The sequence below is a fragment of the Periplaneta americana genome, chromosome 15, assembly GCF_040183065.1.
Source record: "Periplaneta americana isolate PAMFEO1 chromosome 15, P.americana_PAMFEO1_priV1, whole genome shotgun sequence".
NCBI lineage: Eukaryota > Metazoa > Arthropoda > Insecta > Blattodea > Blattidae > Periplaneta > Periplaneta americana.
In genome coordinates, this window is record NC_091131.1 from 67,597,413 (window position 1) to 67,618,296 (window position 20,884).

At 35.3% G+C, this 20,884-nt stretch overlaps 1 protein-coding gene across 4 annotated transcripts in view; it reads right to left on the reverse strand.

Annotated features, from left to right (window-relative positions):
• The window catches only part of CycT (Cyclin T), a 49,932-nt gene that overhangs the window by 10,084 nt on the left and 18,964 nt on the right, over positions 1 to 20,884 (reverse strand). For 3 of the 4 annotated variants that reach the window (XR_011336155.1, XM_069847594.1, XM_069847596.1), the window contains exons 4-5: positions 16,660 to 16,705; positions 16,229 to 16,319 (exon numbers count right to left, since the gene is read on the reverse strand). Coding sequence is in view for 3 of the 4 variants with exons in the window: in XM_069847594.1 (XP_069703695.1) it covers positions 16,229 to 16,319; positions 16,660 to 16,705 (137 nt within the window). In the remaining variant the exon portion in view is untranslated. The remainder of the gene's footprint in view (positions 1 to 16,228; positions 16,320 to 16,659; positions 16,706 to 20,884) is intronic. The other variant, XM_069847597.1, reaches the window with a different exon arrangement.

The window sequence follows — 20,884 nt, forward strand, 5'->3', positions numbered from 1 at the left end:
AAAATGGCATCTGACATAGAGGTGAGTAAGAAACAAAACTGTGTTATTGGATTCCTCACTGCCGAACAAATTGTACCCATTGACATCCATCGACACTTGTTAAAGGTGTATGAAGATGATACAGTGGATGCGAGCACAGTGAGATGGTGAGTAGTGTGCTTCAGCAGTGACGAAAGTGGTAGTCCTTTGGGACAGGCAGGGTGAGATTCTTGTGGATGCCCTGGAGCCTGAAGAAACTGTCAATTCTGGAAGGTATAAGCAGTCACTGGCTAAGCTGAAAACCTGAACTTCCAGAGTAAGGCCAGAGAAGAAAACCTTTAGCATTCAACACAATAAAGTCTGGCCCCATAACAATTTTGCGACCACAGAGCACGTTACAAAATTTAGCTAGACTGTCCTACCACATCCATGTGCAGTCCAGATTTAGAGCCTTTAAGACTTCCATCTCTTTGAGCCTATGAAAGATGGACTACTTGTTCATCACTAGCAAAAGTGCATAACAAAAGGTGGTGACTATGTAGAAAAATAAATATGTAGCTAAGTCTTGCTCTTCTGTATCTGTTGTAGTTTCCGTGAAAATAAATAGGAGGCATTACTTTTGGAGCGACCCTTGTACATAAAATTCAAGCTCTAGTTATAACTTTGCACAAAATTATGTGTGTGTCTAATGCCTACCCACTTCACTTTGCATGATTCGGGTTCCGCATACTGCGGATAGACGGCAGGACTGTGATCATTTTCAAATTGCACATCACTTTGGCAGGTCATGTTATGCATAATGTATATCTGTGAAGTTTTATGTCATTTACTAGGGTGAGTGTATGTTAAGTGTTCGTGTCAGTGTGGTGTAGGGAATGTGTGAGGATGATGTTTATGAAGGTAGGAATTACAAGAAATATCACCCATTAACATCATATTGTTTTAATTTAACAGAAATGATCAAGATCATTACATTTTTTACAGGACTTCGACAGAAAAGCTTTAATGCTGTAAAATTCGCATGTTTGGATGGAATGTTGTTCTCCCCCCCCCCCCCCCCCAGATTTTTACATTGAAATTAACAGTTAACATGCCATTAGAAGCCTATATTGCAAAGATAAATGGGCCCATAGAACACTAAGAATGCTATGATCACATACAGAAAAAAATCGTAACTATATAATAGTTAAATTATGATATCTGCAAGCAATAAAATGTACAATAAACATGACTGAAAACTATTACTTATATCAAAAAATGTTTCCTACACATTGTACTTACAATAACAGAAATGTACTGGTATATGATCATGAGATGTCAAGAACAATGATTATTAAAATTTCAAACATCATTAGAGACATGAAAATATCAAAACCTCGATAAACACGATAAAAGTATGAAGCATACTTTTTGCTCTTTTTTTTTTTTTTTTCATCACAATTGCAGGCTTTTGATGCCAAGTTCATTACTTCGCATTAATGATACAAATAGATATTATTATCCTCTGATTGAGGTTCTGGCTGATATATATATCTATTATCAGGCAGTACATCTCACTTGACAGTATGTGTTAGAGGAAGAGCAATTGTTTGTATGGATCTGAAGTCTGACTAGTGTAATATATAGCTAGTCGGCTATGTATGCAACAGAGGGAAAAAGGAACTGGCCACCCTACCCCATTATCTCTTGGCCTAGTTGCCTCATAAGTAGTGCATTCTTGGTATCTCTTGTGAAGTTCAGACCTGTCTTCGGACAGTTGACTGAACAACAACAGATATTGCAGGATTTTGTATTACAGCGAAATACGAGAGATTTCAAAGAATATGTAATTTTTTTTTAAATTTCAATTTGAATAATTTTTTCAGATTTTGTTTTGTTCTTCAGGATATGACGGGTAACTTTGTTTTTGTGGAGTCTGGCATATCATGAACCATGCATGCGCAATGTTGACCTTTGTTTTCGTCTGCTACAGAGCACATTTTGACTGCCTCAGCAGTCTGATGATAAGCATGCTGGCTTCGAGATCTGGAGGTCGGGGTTTCGGCTATAGGAAAATTTTTCCTGATAAAATATTCCCTGAGTGTCTAGAGTCTGAAAATCTGTATGAATGCATGTGTGCTGGATTAACCAGTTTTCAAATGAAATACAATATATCAGGACTGTTGTTGGGCAGAAAACTGAACTCACATTTCAACATCACATTGTTGACAAACTAACGACATCTGTAAGCTTAATCAGAAAACATTAAGAGATGCCAGAGAGTTAACAAAGAAATAATTAAAATTACAGAGCACGTGGGCCACAGAGTATAACGAACAAGCCCCCAGATTTTTAGATTTTAAAGAATGTTTTAGGATTTATGTAGGGTTATAAATCTTATATTTAGAAATTTATAGGCATTTACGAAAAAGAAAATAAGCAATATACTATTAATGTTTTGCAGTACTATTAGACTCACATTAAAATATTCGTTATTATAACATTGTAGTCTGATGATTCAAGTGATGAAATGTTTTATGGAGCTATTTACCATATATATTAATACATATTAATTGTCTATGGAGTAAGGAGTTCAGGACAATCAGTCTAATATCGCACTCGATGAAGATTCTCTTGCGAATACTGAATCGACGTTTATATTCTAAGATGGAAGAACCGTTGGAAGAAGAGCAGTTTAGCTTCAGAAAGGGAAAAGGTACGAGAGATGCAATTGGACTGCTACAGACAATCGGTGAAAGATAACTAGAGAAGAATAAAGAAGTGTATGTAGTATTTGTGGACCTAGAAAAGGCGTTTGATAGTGTGGATTGGAATAAACTAAAGAAAATTAGTGTGGATTGGAAAGAGAGAAGACTGTTCAGTAATCTTATATGAAACGAGTCAAAGTCAGGATAGGAGAAGAAATGTCAGAAGGAAGTGAAATTGGGAGAGGAGTATGTCAAGGATGTCCTTTATCACCTACCCTGTTCAACATCTACTTGGAGGATTTAGTAAAGAACTGTTTTCAGAACATTGGAGGAGAGATAGTAGGAGGAAGAAGAATAAAGTGCATAAGATTTGTTGATCATATGGCATTGTTAGCAGAAGAGGAAATGATACTAAAGGATATGCTACTGGAGCTAAATTACAGCTGTGAGCAGTAAGGGATGAAGATAAATGCAAATAAGACGAAGAACAGTCATAGGAAGAAAAATGAAGGTAAACTTGTGAATTTTAAATGCGGAAGAAGAGCAAGTGGACAGCTTCAAATACTTGGGGTGTACTATAAGCAGTAACATGAGGTGCTGCCAGGAAGTCAAAAGGAGAATAGCAATGGCCAAGGAAGCTTTTAATAGAAAAAGGAGCATCTTCTGCAGACCTCTGCAAAAAGAACTAAGGAAGAGACTAGTGAAGTGCTTTGTATGGAGTGTGGCATTGTATGGGGCAGAAACATGGACATTACGACGAAGTGAAGGGAAGCGACTAGAAGGATTTGAAATATGGATATGGAGAAGAATGGAATGTGTGAAGTGGACAGACAGACTAAGAAATGAAGCTGTGCTGGAAAGAGTGGGCGAAGAAAGAATGATGCTGAAACTGATCAGGAAGAGTAAAAGGAATTGGCTGGATCACAGGCTGAGAAGAAACTGCCTACTGAAGGATGCATTGGAAGGAATGGTGAATGGGAGAAGAGTTCAGGATAGAAGAAGGTATCAGATGATAGACGACATTAAGATATATATGGATCATATGCAGAAACAAAGAGGAAGGCAGAAAATAGGAAAGACTGAAGAAAGCTGAGCTTGCAGTGAAAGACCTGCCCTTGAGCAGAACACTAAATGAAATGAATAGTCTATTATATTTACAACACTATTGGTAGGTTTCACCAAGTTTCAGTAAATCAATCCAGATGAAACATTAACTAGTGAACATTAAAAAATTTAACGATTCACTAAAATTCGAGCTGTTCACCAACCAAATTTTCTTAACATTTAATGAACAGTAAATAATGGCTCATTACAGAAAAATAAGTGCGTTCAATGAATTTTTCATAATTATATCACAACCTTTTTTTATGCAACCACAGCCTACTACTTTGCAAATCGTGTACAATCTTAGAAAAAAAGTTTTGTCGTATCTCTCGGTGGTGGAAATGTTGAAGTTTTGATGATTTACACGAGTATGTTTGTATGTGCGCCATCTCCATAGACTTCAAGCCGAGCGGCTATAAGCCTCTCGTCATGCTACCTTCCTTATGTCTCTCTGGTGGAGCAGTCAGTCATGCTGGCTTGCAATCTCCGGAGCCCACATTCGATTCCCAATCAGGTTGACTTTTTTATTAACGTAACTAATTTTTATACATGTTACCTCTCTTCATTTATTTTTTTTATAGTGGAACGAATTATTTCCCAACTCTGGCTCAACTAGGAGAATAAAGAAAACTCTTGGGAGATCAATTTTCTTCACGAAATAAAACAAAGATAAATAAATAAATAAAAGAAAAATAAAAAAAACACATGTGGATCTAATACTTTGTCCACATGCCACCAGCATCTATCACTTGAAATGATTAGCACGAATTCCGAAAACACGATACAACTTTGAAAAGTACAGCTTACTTAAAATACTTACTCCTAGTAATGTTGCTATTCTCGTTATAATTGCCATCTCTGTCTGCATAATTCTTTTTTTAACGTCTTCTTTCTTCAGTACATTATAGATCTACATATTAGATACAATCACGAGAAGAGTGTAAGTGCTTTGAATGGCAAGCACTTTCTTTCTTAGAGAAGTTGCTACCATGCTATTTTCTTTCTTGGACATTTTAATAAAAATCTAAACATGAAGGAAATTCATTGAAATGTGAAATATACTTCTGTCCATTAGCCACGTGCATGTTTTATACCAAGTAGTCTATAAGGTATATCTTACTTACTCGAATATTGTGTTGAATTGGAATCACAATGCAACACAACACAACAGAAATTATATGTTGATATTAATATTAATACTAGTATAACTAATTAATTATTAAATCACAAGCATGGCTATTTTCTTTTCATCGGTTTCCTACTACTGCGAACCAAAATTATTGCTGACAACATAATAATACAAAAATACTGAATTATACTGTATGAATAACAATGCTGAAATCTGTATCACTAGTTCGCTACTAATCGATAACAGATCAAACTTCTCATGCCTTCTCTCATGGAGAGAACATTAGCTATTCTTTGCCCAAGTCATGATCACGTGATACTGACGTGGCAGCCTTTTCTTGTAAAATTTGTTCGATGTTTCTACAAATTGTTGTTCTCTGCAGTCGCATTGTAGAGCTTCCTAAAGAATGCCACCTATAATAAGGTATTTATGCTGCAATGGACGATTATTTCAGCGAGTTCCACAGTTACTTTAAAATAAACAACATACAGATGTATAGGTTAAATACAATGAATTAGATCTCCTTACATTCCAGCAAGCAAAAAAGGTCCTAATGTACCAATTAGGACTTTCTAGGTCCTATAAAATTTAAATATGTTATTCATTAGTACTAAAATGAAGAAGAAACGTTATAATTTGATAATAACCAGATAGTAACAAAATAGGTTCGAACCTAAGAATCAGGGGCTTAATAATAACTCTGATATTCTCTGATATGGACATGGATATCGTACATAGGCAGGGATGAAGGGAGGCATCAGCTGTTTTTATTATTTCGATTGTTGATTTTTAAATTACAATAACTGCCATCTGCTGTTGAATCTAAACACGAACATTCATTCAGTGCAGGGTTGCCACACAAATGATTATAGTCATATGCATACGACTATTCTAATTGTATGAGGTATGACCGAACTCTATATCGCAGGCATATTTATACAACTATTTTACTGAAGGGACAAAATTTATTGAAACTTACAATGTTCGTCTACAAATAAAAAATTAACGTTCCTTTTAGACAAATTTGATTCATATGTCGTTGACTAATATGAAGGCATAGTGGGAATATAATGGTGTAGCAGATGGTTGACTCAAACTCGTTTTCTACTGCGCATGTCGTCACTTGGGAAGCAGCAGCGGCGCGCTAATTCGCACCGCAGTGCTCGAGGAACAAAACAAACAGCTGTTCTGTGTACGTGCACGGTGTTAATTCTTTGTTTATAATATATTATATTGAATGTTATTCTTGTATCAGTAATGCTATTAATGTGACACATGCTATTAGTTTAGGTTTCCGAAGAATGAAGACTTGGCAAGATAATGGTTGCATGCTTGTAGAAGGAAGGATGAAGTCAATTTACAGCACGATGAGTTTTCTCGCATGTTACTAAATTTTATTTGCTTCGCAACTCATTTGCAAAATATATTTTCATGTTAAACTTATTATTTTACTTATTCCATAGATTGCTTTGAGGGAAAAGAAAGGGGGTAAAAATCTTAAGATTTAATGTTGTTTCAGCTCGAATATGTTCACTTCATTTTGAGGAGTCAAGTTACGAAGTACCTTTAAAGCAGAAACTCCTAAATTATGAACCAAAAAGCAGTCGTAATCTGAAAGTAGACACTGTACCCACAAAATCTCTGGCGCATTCTTGCTTGAAACGAAAATCAACAGATAATCTGAGATTGGACAGATGTGAAAAACAGAGAAGGAGAAAAGAAATTCATGACATCATTGCCAATAGTTCATGTACTCTTCAGGCCACTTCCAAAACCAATTCAGACGAACATGTATCAGAGGATAGTGCATTAGACCTAAATAACGAAACGTAATTACAGCATTATAATAACTATTAATTAGTATGTTCCTGTGTATCATATTGTTAAAATTTTTCACATATGAGTCGCTCCGCAGAAGGGAATAATTTTCTCATAGTTCTTCAAAACTTTCTAAGCTAAAAGGACTTAATTACATGTCTCATAAAATGTTAAAGCTGTGTTATCTTTTAACAACTTCCAGACAGAAAAGGCTTCAGTAAATGGAAGGATTCAATTGTCTCGAATGTCAATAGAGGAGCAAAAAAGGCGTCAAACAATGGGCATAAAATAATTATTTTCTCGCTTAACCCTAGCATTATCACGGTTGGGATAAAATTGCCCACCCTTTTTATTTTCTAAATTTTTTTGAATTAATGAAATCTGACAGCTTTCACCTTTACTCTATTTGTCTCTAACATGATAAAGTATGCACACATGTGTTCTGTTTCAGATTTCAAATATAGCAGACTAATAATTTGAAGTATTTGTTAGTGGACAGATTTTACCCACCCTTGGCATTTCATATGACCTACACTTTTAAACATTTTCTAGTTTGAATTCTGTGATTTTTGTCCATTGTTGTAACTGTTTGTAATGCCGTTAAAGTCGTTTACTGTTTCAATTCTCCACTTTACCATTTACTTGCAGTGTAGAAACTTGAGTTGGTAAATATGTTCTTTCTTTATTGGTGTTTATTCAAATCTAGTTGTAGTCAGGGATACAGAACATAGACATGAGTTGTTTTGTGGATAATAGCAGCTTTAATGTTTTGGGTGAAAGTGATATTATAGTGCTATTGGAAATTGATTTACCGGCGGAGTTGAAGAAAGAAAGTGGTAGTGAGGAAGATAATACAGAAGTGGTTAGTGAGGGTGAATCAAGGTCTATTTCAAGTACAAGAAAGCCGTTCACATTACGAAAATTAATGTCAGATGTGGAAATTGTGGACTTAATTTGTGTAAAAAATATTCAGATATTAAAATTGTGTGCAGGAGCATTTTACTAAAAGAAATAAGCAGAAACACTGGAATGAAAAACTGATGTGTTTTTTTTTTTTTAAGTAATGTAAAAATGTTGACGATGAAACTTTATTGAACGTATTTGAGGAGCTCGGAATCAAAACGCGTGAAGTCCACATTTTATCGAAAATGCGTTTTTTTTTTCGAATTTGCCTTCTTTTAGGGACACTTCATCATGCTACACTTGACATTTGTTGCAATTCACATTTTCAGCCTCTTTAAAGCCAGCCTGAAATCGAAGGTCTGATTCAGAACGTATTCTTTCCATCACCCTGAATGGATCAAACCGAGTTAAGTCCATGAACTTAAGATATCTTCTAAAGAAAGCAGTACACCAGAATGAACGTAATTAATTCGACACCTGCCTTTAACAAATGTTCATTACTGACTCTTTTCTAAAGTTTGCTTGTTGCTACCTTTAAGTTCATGCAGTAAGATTTAAAAGGACGAATTTATTGCATGGAATCTCTATTTAAATCTCCACGCGCAGACAGTGAATTGGTGGTGTGCGGTAAGTGGCATTGAAAGGCAGGTGGAGGTCGTTTGCAATAAACATTGGTCTTTTACTACAAATTGTGATATTATACTCATAATTTGGTAACAGTTTGAACAGTATGTCAAGTTTCGAAAGACTCCAGTACAAAACATTTCTTGTGAGATTTACAAACTTTGCAGGTTCTCGCTGGCTTCTTTTTCTGTGGGTGGTAGGTATATGATGGGAGGGGGGGGGGAATAAGCCCAACAGTTTGCTTGTAATATTGTCGTCGTAACCCTCTATAGAATGCCTGCTTCCAGGTCAAGTTGAAGATTTGTATAGATCCTTTCCTTCCTGGGTTTGCTTCCCTTCACGGTCTTACATGCAATTACGTAGACATTGAAAAGCTGAAAAGTACCATAAACATTATATTGAAGAAACATTTCTGTAGTTTTTTTACGTATTTTCCCATAATGGAGAAGGGATATAAGACTTCATTCTGACGCTGACCTGACAGTCAACCCACAACATAACGTTATTGTACTCTATTACGCCCTTCAGTTTCACCACTGTTTATTCCCCTTCATTGTTACCCTTTTTTCCTTTATGTTGGCCATGTGGAAGTTGTGCTTCGTAGACAGACCTTTTCTGTCATGTCACTTTACTGCCAATAACTCTTACAAGACCTCGATTCTGATTCTCTTTCTTAAACTTTGTTCATTCCACTTGGAATGCAGGATAGAACTTCAATGCACTTTTATTAAAACAGTTAGAATTCTGGAAAACCTTTCGCGTATATTTAGAGGAAAATAACTCCTCTTCTTCACGAAAGATCGTTTTACAACATACAACAACCCTCTAAATAGACAGCTTGAAAAAACTGCATTTGACAGCTTGAATGAAAACTGTAAATAAAAGTCACATGGTCACAAAGACGTCATGTCTAGACGGCTATGCTTTGGGAGCGCATCACAAGACGTTAGTAGGGAAGGGATTAGTTAATACAGCTTCTTGGTATTCATAATCAATTAACCTACCCCACTTCCAAAACCTTACGGAGCTGAGCTGAGCTGAGCTAAGCTAAGCTAGCAAGCTGCAAGAAAGTCTGCAATGCTTCCCGCGTGACGTCATCACGTAGTAGAAGAACGGGCGAGGCTGCACACTGCTTCACCATTATATTCCCACCACGTTTGAAGGAAACATGCTTTCAAGGCAGAAAAGATGCTTTGAAAATCGATATCGTGGCAACACTTGCCATGCAGTCATAATTAATCTTCAGCTCCAGGTTTCATGTACAGCTCCGTTGTATCAAAGTAATACAAGTCCAAAGACCTGCTAACTTCCTTGTATGTTCGACAATGGAAGTCTCTTATAACAATAGTTATAACAATAAAATAGTTCTGCAGCAGAATTCAGAAGTCTAAACATGCCAACATTATAGTGGTTTCAGGTTTGAGTTGACTGCAGGTCAAGTAGTGGTGTCTGAAGTATTTCCAAAAAATAGAAGACAATTACAGAAAACATAATTGTTTTTCTTGGATTTTCCCCACAATTGTTCATTATTAACATGGCCAATTACATTTTTCACAATATCAGCACACTTACTTATTTCTACTACATGTTATTTATACCTTCAGCAACTTTAGAATCCTTATCTACAGTTTTTCAGAATTAGGTATGTTCATTACCATTTACATAGCTTAGGCAATATATGATGCAAATGTTATGATGGCGAATAACAATTAATTGAGCACCCTACTAAAGTGTGAAATTCCACATTTGTGTTTAAATGTATATACCATTCAATTGCACTTTTTATTTACTATGCATGCAAGAAATTAACTGAAAATCTAGTGACAGAGATACTTTTTTTTTCTCAGTACATTCCAAAATTTGATAACACAATCCCAAGGGAAAAAATGGAATTCTATGCATCAAAATCCACAGTTAATTCCCGATTTACCATGAAAATCGTCTGTAGCTGCATTTAGATTGGCAACAGGCCATGATTGTTTGGCCAAACACCTGCATAGAATTGGAATATATCAGTCCCCTAACTGTCCATTGTGCAACTCAAACCAAGAAATGGATTCGGAACACCTCAAAATCTGTGCTTCAGTGGCTGGTCATGATAATATCTTTGAAAAATATTGGAGTGCAAAAGGTCAAATGACTTTATTGTCAAACGCCTGGCATTAGAAAACAACAACATTCCAAAAAGTAATTTCATGTAATTTGTAACACTAAACTCTATAAGTTATTATAACCCTTCTAAACCAGATGATTATCTTTAATTCTTGTGGTGGAGAGGGGGGGGGGTGGAATCCTTTACTGTTATTTTTCACCTCTGAAGTCAGTGAAAAGAATTGTGAAACTGCTAATTCTATTTTCCCTAAAATAAAAAAAAAAAAAATGTGTTCAACAAAATGTATTTATTATTTCTAAACTGTGTGTTACTTTGTGTGAAATAGATTTGAATCGAGAGATGCAGTCAGAACAATCCAAAATATTTATGTTAATTATATTCGAAAGCAAAAGCAGTTTACAGTACTATTTTGCAAATTTTTATAAAGTCTACCTGAAAAAAAATTTCAATAATAAGGAAATAAATTACAAAGATTCTGAGAATATGGTTCCATTGGAAGAGATCGATCTGAGTGTTGAGGTGATAGCATTTCTTGAAGTCAATATTATCACAAAGTCAATCAAAATATCCGACAAAGTGAGCTAAAAAAGTTAGAAATACATACTTGGAATTTTTTACATAATTGTTACATAAAATACATACAAGATTTCAGTTTGGAGAAACACAATTAAACATATGGAAATTCTGAATCCTGAAAGAAAACAGCAGTCAATAATAGAATTAGCAATTAACTTCCCTAGGGTTGTAGGAGAAAATGATTATAACATAACAAGACACAGAACGGATGCTTTTAATGAGCACTGAGATACAAGTAGATTCAAAATCAAATTTTGAGCATTACTGGAATTGAGTTAGGTCCCTGAAAAATGATCATGGAAAGCCTATGTTTCCTCTATTACTTAAACTTTTATATCATGTAAAAATTTTTCCACATACCGGTAATGTGCTACAGTACGAGTGTTTTCCACAATTAATTTAAACAAAACTAAAATTAAAAACAGACTGTCAACAAGTAGTTCTGTAGGAGTTCTACAGACAAAAAAAAAAAAAAAAAAAAAAAATGTTTAATAAGTCAATATACTGTTCCAATTTTCCTATGCAACATGATTATGATTGAAGTCAACAAAATCTATGATCACAAAACAAAAGGTAGCAGTGAGGAAAGTGAGAATGAGGATGTTGAGTAGATTCACTGACTGGGATTATACAGGGCTTTCATTTAAAATCTTCCCAGTCTACGTAACTATTTATTTAAATTAAATTAAATTAAAACCAAAAACACATCAATTTAGATATTGAGGGGAAAGTTTAAAACCAGGGTTAATTACAATTTACAGGTGAATCATTGACAGATTTTGAAAGTGGAGCAGGAGCTGGCAGAATATGCTCATTATTTTCATTCTATAGTCATACTGGGCCACTAACAACAAATTTCAATAGTACGGTAGAAAATATCAAATGCTCCCTTGAAAATCTAATGATCAGAACAAGTTCAACAAAGCTGTCATACAAGCAATTATAAAGTCAAATACCATAAATACAAGAGAATGCTGCAGACTCATTTATCAGCTACAGAATATCAGCAAGCATTTAGCTCTACAATGAAGTCCATCTCACTGCGGGATAGTAGGGAATGAAACAGCAGACCAACTCACAAAGAAAGGATATAATATCCTATAGACTGTAAAGAAGAATATCTCATATTCCACAATTAAAAACTACATCCAAAGTAAGACGAGAATATTAAATGAAAAGATAGTAAAGACTGCAGTAAAGTTGGAAGTCACTCGACAAGAATCTGGAATGGATCACTAATGCTCCCAGAATATCAGTGGTAACCCTGTTTGGAATAAATACTGGCTCACCATCTCCACAAGCCAAAAATCACCTGTTCTCCAATCTGCACACATGTTCTGTGATTCCCAAGATATCACAGACAGAGAACATCTTAATTCCTGCCCTGATCTCTCATCAGAAAGTGACATTGTGTCCAAATATTGGAAGGCTCAATTGCTGATGGCTTCATCGTCACATGTAATGCATTACATACCACCACATTTTAGATTTCACCCCCTCACTCCCCTCTTTGAAATTTTAAAAGAAACTCCTATATTATACATATATAATGTTGAGCGAAATGGCAGGTCTTTCACTGTAAACACAGCATTCTCCAATCTTTCCTATTATCTCTCTTCCTCTCAGTTTGAAGTTTTTCTTAGGAAAGATAAATGCAGTAGCTTCCCATTGCTTTCCACAAACTACTCTCTCTTTCGCATCTTAAACGATCCCAGAGGGCATCAGCATGGAGGTGAGGAGAGTAAATTTGACCAATTAGGCCTACTTACTTACACATGGCTTTTACAGAACCTGAAGGTTCATTGCCACCCTCACATAAGCCTGCCATCAGTCCGTATCCTGAGCAAGATTAATCCAGTCCCCACCATCATATCCCACCTCCCTCAAAATCCATTTTAATATTATCTTCCCATCTACGTTTCAGCCTCCCAAAAGGTCTTTTTCCGTCAGGTTTCCTAATTAACACACTATACGTATTTCTGGATTCACCCATATGTGCTACATGCCCTGCCCATCTCAAATGTCTGGATTTAGTGTTTCTAATTATGATAGGCAAAGAATACAATGTGTGCAGTTCTGTTTTATGTAACTTTCTCCATTCTCCTGTAACGTCATCCCTCTTAGTCCCAAATATGCCAATTTTATTTTATAAGCTAAATTTTAGACCTCCTGCACCTCGGTAAAAAATGTAATTACAGACCTTGTCTTTTACTGCATATAGTAGAGACTATAAGGCAACTTTTGTACACACTTTATGTTTTGAATTTCGGAATTTTTTTTTTCGATACATTAATCGGCACCTCAGTTCATAACTAGAGAGCAGCACTATCAGATGCATATTGCATCAAAAGAAAACCCTACATTTAGACTGAAGTAGTAGTTCCAAAGGCTAAGATTTCAAAGATGCCCAAGAAACACAATGCAAAGACCAACAAGCTGCACTTAGGAAGCAAGCCAAGGCCTCTGGGATTCAAAAGACACAGCCAAGTCACCCACCAACTTTCCTCTGCTTGTGAGGTCATCATCCACAAATTACAAGATGCAACATTTAGCGAGATAGTCTTTGACTACAGCAAGGCGCAGGATCAGGAGCTCATGTGAGTGTCCACATGCCATGTCCCTTGGGATGGTTGGTCAGGCATTGCAGCTTCTTTGCCATAGTACAGTGCCTTCAACTTAAGATGCAACCCTGATTATGGCTGGCAATAGACTGTTCTCTATAGCAGGAAAACCAAGCGGTGTTTTGCGGCGGCAGGAAGGCAGGCGGATAGGCTGGTATTTCAAGTGGGAAAACCCAGTGGTGTTGTGCGACCCAGCATGCAATTAGTGTTAATTTGTCTTCTGTAAGGTGTGAATGTGTTTGGTGAACTGTACTCTGTTTAAGTTTAAATTTATCATTGTGTTTACCACCAAGCGACTTTTATCTTTGGGGTTTGTTAAAACAAAGTGTATGTGAATAATCCTCATACATTGGAGGAACATCAAGAAAATATTCGGGCCGTGATCTCCAGCATTTCAAGGCAGGAATTGGATTGCGTATTTCAGCATCTTGTTCGCCAGTATGAGTGTTGTATTAAAGTCATTTTGAACATCTTATGTCTTAAGGTAAGGAAATAAATGCCATTAAATTAATTTTACGGAAGATAAATGGAACATGGTGAATACAAAATATATGAGGAAGTTCAATGTATTTCTACAGAAGGATCTACATGGCGTGCTGACATAATAATTGACTGAAATAAAAAAACTGGTCTCATTCTTGACCCAACAGTAAGGTTTGAAATTAATGAAGATCAATCAAAGCAGGTACATGAAGAGAAGCGCGCTATTTACCATCCATGCTGTGATGATCTCAGTCATAAATATAATATTCAAGATTGGAATGTCTTTGCACTTATGTTTGGTGCGCGAGGAACAATTCCCAAATTTACATTGGAGATCCTCAGAAAATTAAAGGTTCCTGAAAAGACTCTTCAGACATTTGCATCAACCATTTTAAAATCTTCATTGAACATCATCAATCACCATCTCTATTCATCTTTATAATATTCAATGTATATTATTTATTTTCAATAAATTTTTATCGTTTTGATAGCTACCACATCTTGTTGCAGAATATTATAATTTTTTTTTTAAAATTTCATTATGTATTTTTCGAACATTAATTTACATTTTATTTTTTGTTCATTTGAAGTGATTAGGATGCCAATATTTTAAATCCAAGATATGGATGGCTATCATTTCGATATACTACTAAATACAGGTAGAAAGAATGCATGCCTGGCCACTTAGCAGTTCAATTACTGCACAATGCCGCTGGGTGTTACTGCTTGAGAGTACTGCCCGCCTGCCGGTGCCTGGTGTAGTTGGCGAGATGCAGCATGTGCAACAAAGGGTTCCTCGCAATCACACCAAGCACGCCATCAACATTCCTAAAGCCATTCAACATGCAGAGCTTGATGGAAGCTGACTCAGTGCCAGCGATAGAGTCAATCTAGCTGGATTCAAATGGGCAATGCAGTTTAAGCAAGATAATGTGTGGAGGGCAGCATGCAATCTACAAAAAAGGAAGGTGCCAGCACCATGGCAAATTTTCTCGCTCTACATGTTTGTTATTGAGAATTATCACTCATTTCCTGGACCTATTGAACATCTGCACATGTTATACAGATTTTGGTATACTAGATTTGCTAGGGAATTGGTCTCTTCAGATTTTTTAATAAACTTCCAGGATGAAGACAAACTGCAGCATCAGAAACTCAATGACTTCTAATTGCATTCATATAGCAGTGAGTAAGACCATTTCGCATCTGCAGACAAAATTATTATTGCAAGAAAAAACCTCATTAACTCACACAAGAACAACTCTGATCTGTCATATTTCGAAATAAACATGACCAGAGCAACTGAAACCGAACAATAAAATTGGGAAAAAGTTTCGTGACGTGACATTAAATCTCATTACTTTATAAATTATATGGTCTTTCTGTTTACATATCTCAATTTAAATAAGTTTAAAAGATTTCATAAGTGTCCTGATTTTTTAATAATAGTTAATAAATATCATTCAAATCATAACTTAAGAAAACTTCTAATGGTGAATCTTGATTATTTGTCATTCATCTAACCTAAGGAAACTAGAACTTTATATAACAGTGTGTGCCAAAATTTGTAAACTTGTAAAACTTTACAAATTGAAAATCCATTGTGTTTTTACTTATGATTTGAGATCCACTCTTTATATTATCAAATTTCTGCAGAGGATAAAAGAAAAAGAATATGGCAAGGTAATTTTCCTTATCATCTAACATGAAATAACAAAAAGCCCAAACTTTGTGGCATTGTAGGAAAAATACATCAAAGATACACTGAATTCAATATTAACTTTCTTCTTTTTCTTCTTCCATAATAATAATAATAATAATAATAATAATAATAATAATAATAATAATAATAATAAATTATTATTATTACAATATTGCGGACACAAAACACTAACAATTTTTTCATAATTTCTGTAATGGATGAACTTTTCTTTAATGTAGAGAATGCTGTACTTTCATATATTAAGTTCATTTGTAGTTATATGAGTAATATTTAATACAACATTGATGTGATTATGAAGAAGTATTACATAAGTATTACTAGTAATGTTTTCTTATTTACCATTTCTGTATTAATCATCCACCACACACTACTGGTCCAAAACTTCTCACAATTATTGTTTTGGATAGTAATGAATTTGTTAAATTTGCACTGGATACGGAAGTCATCCAATAACTCTTAAGCACTCACCTCCCAGTTGGACCACTTGCAGGCAAGATGGATGCAGAAACATGCGACAACTGTCGGTTTGTACTGCAGACACATGGTGGTCAGGTGCAGGCTGCAACAAGGGGAAACTCTCAGTTATTGCAATGCAGATACCACACAAACACCAGGAAGACGCACTTGGATGCAGAGGGTCAGGCAGCTTACCTGACCCCCATCAAAATGTGCGTCTTCCCTATTGCAGTATTTGTGTGGCCTAACTTCTTTCGTACTGCACAACCTTTATAATGTTACGAGTTACTGAAATACCTGAAACAAATTAGAAATTAAGAGAGAACATGCATTTTTTAGTAAGGACCACACCCCAAGTTCTGTCCAGCTGAACAACTGCCTCATGCGTTTGTGGTTCAGCAGGGCAGATGTTGGGGTGCAGTGACGTGAACTAAGTGCACCACCTGTTCGACGCCATAAAGTACGACGTCTGAGCTAGATCCTTGCTGGCTGTGGTTCGTTCAGATGTTTCCAAGTGAAGGAGGAGACCCGTCCACGCACGCCCGACCATCGCCGGGCGGGCGGCCACCGGGAACAGAAAGCACTCCGTTATACAAAGTGCATGTTCACCTAGCCAATTACACAATAACAAGCCCAAGTTGTCCCTACTCTCTAATACAAGAAACATTATTTACTCCAACTCCTGGACACCATATCTATTCACAATAAAACAGGGAAAGGTGATCAAGACAACACAATCATGGAAGCAAAGTATCTCAATAACACAGCAGTACTGTTAATGGTTTTATGAAAGCTGTCTTTTAATTATTACTTGGGGAACAATGAAATTTCCTGGTCATAACATGATTGTTTTACTCTGGGAACACTGAAGTTTCCTGGTCTTAACATGATTGTTTATCGAAATGTGCCATCCTTATCAGAAAAGAAAACATAACTGCGAAATTAAAAGTTTAACAAATATATAATTCAGCCTACTAACTAGCCTGTTGTATATTTATAAACCATAATAAAAGTACACAACTTTACAGGACAAAGCAAGCATTTTACCAGCAGCCTCTGTTGCAGAGTAAGTTTCTTAGTTTTGTCTATAATGCAAAAAAAATGTATTCACAGATATACATTAAGATAATGGACAGATTCAACCAACAATGTTCAATAAAAATATATTCTATGCTATTAAAAAAAAAAATTGAAGAGTTAGTAACATGATACTGTACTACCTTGCTTCTCATTCTGGAATGAGTGTAAGTATTAATATAAGAAGTAGTACGAAGAGCACATTCATAAAGAGAGGGAGGGGGTGTCCACAATTATACAATAATGCTACATGCAATATATTTTACATGTCCTCTTAGGAAGCATATTTCTCTACATAACACATTTAAAAAATACTTGCAGTAGCCTATTCAAGGATTCAGAGCATGTTATACATTAACCATTGTTAAAAAAGATTAGGATACACAATTTTTTTTAACCTACAAAGTTTCATGTATATGCGACAATATTTCAAACTGTACTACATAAAACTACGAAACATAAATGAAGATGACAAAGACAGCATACGCAAATCGTCTGTAGTTGCATTTAGACTGGCAACAGGCCATGACTGTTTGGCCAAACACCTGCATAGAATTGGAATATATCAGTCCCCTAACTGTCCATTGTGCAACTTAAACCAAGAAATGGATTCGGAACACCTCAACATCTGTACTTCAGTGGCTGACCATGACAATATCTTTGAAAAATATTGAAGTGCAAGAGGTCAAATGAATTTACTGTCAAATGCCTGACATTGTGTATATTATTCACAAGTAACTGTCCCTAAACGGCTTGCACTAGTAATGCATCCCCCAATCTGAGGTAACTCCACATGTGTTGTTAACATCATCTAGCAGAGTTGTTTAGAGGGTGGATGTCTGTGGTTGTATTTATGTTATCTGAGTGTTTATTGTGGTATTCTGATATAAAGCATGTAGCAGAAAGTTTGAAAATTAATATTTTAAGTAGTTTCATTAATTATTTACAATAGATACTCAATAATTTTAATAACATTACTACTATAAGAAACTTAACAATTATTTCACATTCAATGTCTTTGACGAGACTTTTAACATACTGCATCATGATCTAAATTGTACTAAAATGTAGTGTAAGACCTCTAGTTTACGGCAACTATCAAATTATTTGCACATTCTTGCATCTTACTTAGTTATTTTACATTACAGAAGTCAGTGCGCAACTGGTTATCACACGGTTACAGCTATTTGGAGAATTAGAATCGAAGATTCAAGAAAAAGAAACACTAACTATATAAAGACAAAAATAAGAAATACAAGAATGTTCTGAAGGTGTAGAAAATTGTTTCAAATGGAATCTGAAGGATTTTGTAGTTAATTTCAGTTGTCAGCGGAAGCAGATTCATAGAAGTAAAGAAAATTTTGTATTATTTTCATTTATTGAAAAAAAAAATTAAATAAAATCTTCTAAATCAGTATATGACGCAATTCTCGCTAGGAAAACAAGCTGTATCTACCCTATCCACTTCATCTCTAAGGAAATCCAGGAAGTTATTCCATCAAAGTAGTAGTAGACCTAAAAGAAGGAAAATTCAACATCTTGCCTCTGTACACTCATAACAGAAACTAAGCCAGTTAAATTTACTGTTTGAACAGGAAACTACCAAATAGACGAGAAGAGAAGTATAATTTAAAATCAAATCACTACGATTTAAAAGTCCTGACTATTGCATCACTTCATACAGACCATTTCTATCATACACAGTTTTAGTCTAGTGAAGAGAGAGCGTATTTCCCATGCAGTCAGTGGCATGTTCGATCCTGCTGTAATGCATTCCTTGAAATTGTTTTCCTCTCTTTTGTTTTGTTTCATTTACAGTCTTCATCAGATTACTTATTTATGTTCAATTCTTTTCCCTGACACATGTTCTAGCTACTTAGGAACGACATACAATGAAACAGAATGTATGTTATTACCTTAACTAGTGGTTTGTTTGTGAACCTGTTTGCTTGTACTCTGATCATGTGCAATGCCTTCTTTCTGGAATTTTGAAAATATCTGTGCACCATCAACAATTGTTTCTAAGACTGTACATTACAGCATTCAAAATATTTGTCGTTTTATTAGTTACATCAGTGGCATTCCCAGAGAGGGATTTATCTTTCTTGTCATGTTTTCTTTTCATAAAAGTCTCATATATTCTGCGCAAATGCTTCCTGTTTATCTGTGTATGACTTGAAATGCTTACGACTGTTACAGCTACTGCATTCTCTTCTCAGCATAGCAGTTTCGTATGCCAAACAAAAATGATTCTAACTCCCAAATCGTAAAAGATGGATCAAAATGGATTCATTTTTGAAACGGTCGCATTTATTAATGTATATCACTCAAAATATGTTCTGGTCCATCTTTTACAGTTTAGCTGTAATAAGTAGTTGGAAGTCTGTAAAATTAGGAGAAGTATTACAAGTTCTTGGGTTATTGTTTAAAAATGTTTGAATAGATCAGTCTTTATTTTTTCAATTACATATAACATGTTCCTATAAATATGCCATAAGCATTAAGATATTGCATTAATGTTACATGAAAATCTGTCCCTTTCATCCTAGTGATCCTCAAGTAATAAATGATGTTATTCATTGTGAAAAGGAAAAAAAAATTCAATCTTCATTTTTCTTACGCAAATATTTTATTATATCTATCTGAAAAGCTTTCTCAGAAAATTGGAGAGATGATAGAAGAAGAATAAGGTGAATAAGATTTACTGAGGATATGGCATTGTTAACAGAAAATACGATACTAAGGGGTATCCTACTGGATCTAAATGACAACTGTGAGAGTATGGGATGAAGATAAATGCAAACAAGACGAAGTCCATGTTATTGGAAAATAATAAAGAAGGTAAATGTGCGAATTCGAAATGAGGCAGTAGAACAAATGGACAGCTTCAAATACTTAGTGGATACCGACAATAAATAGTAACATGACCTGCAGCCAGAAAGTCAAAAGGATAGCAATGGCAAAGGAGCTTTTGATGGAAAAATGAGCACTTATTGCGGACATTTGGAAAAAGAACTAAAAAAGACTAGTGAAATGCTTCGTGTGGAGTGTGGCATTATATGGAATGGAAACAGGACATTATGATGAAGTAAAGAGAAACAACTAGAAGCATTTGAAATGTGAATTTGGAGAAGAATGGAGTGTATAAAATGGGGGGAAAAAAATAATAATAAGAAATGAAGCTGTACTAGAAAGAATAGATGAGGAAAGAATGATGCTGAAACTGATCAGGAAGAGAAAAAGAAGAAACTGCCTACTGAAAGATGCACTGGAAGAAATGGTGAACAGGAGAAAAGTTAGAGGCAGAAGAAGATGCTAGATGATAGACAACATTAAGATATATGGATCATATGAGGAGACTAAGAGGAAAGCAGAAAAGATGGAAGATTGGAGAATGCTGGGTTTGCAGTGAAAGATATGCTCTTAGGCAGAAAACTATGAATGAATGAATCTATGTCTGGTTGGGAACAGTAGCTTGAATTATGTCCCAAAATAGTTTCAGACTAATTTTAAGTAAAAATAGCAATTAAGAGGCAGAGAATGAAGTTGTAAGAGGGGGGGGGGGGATTATGGTTTATTTAACGACGCCTG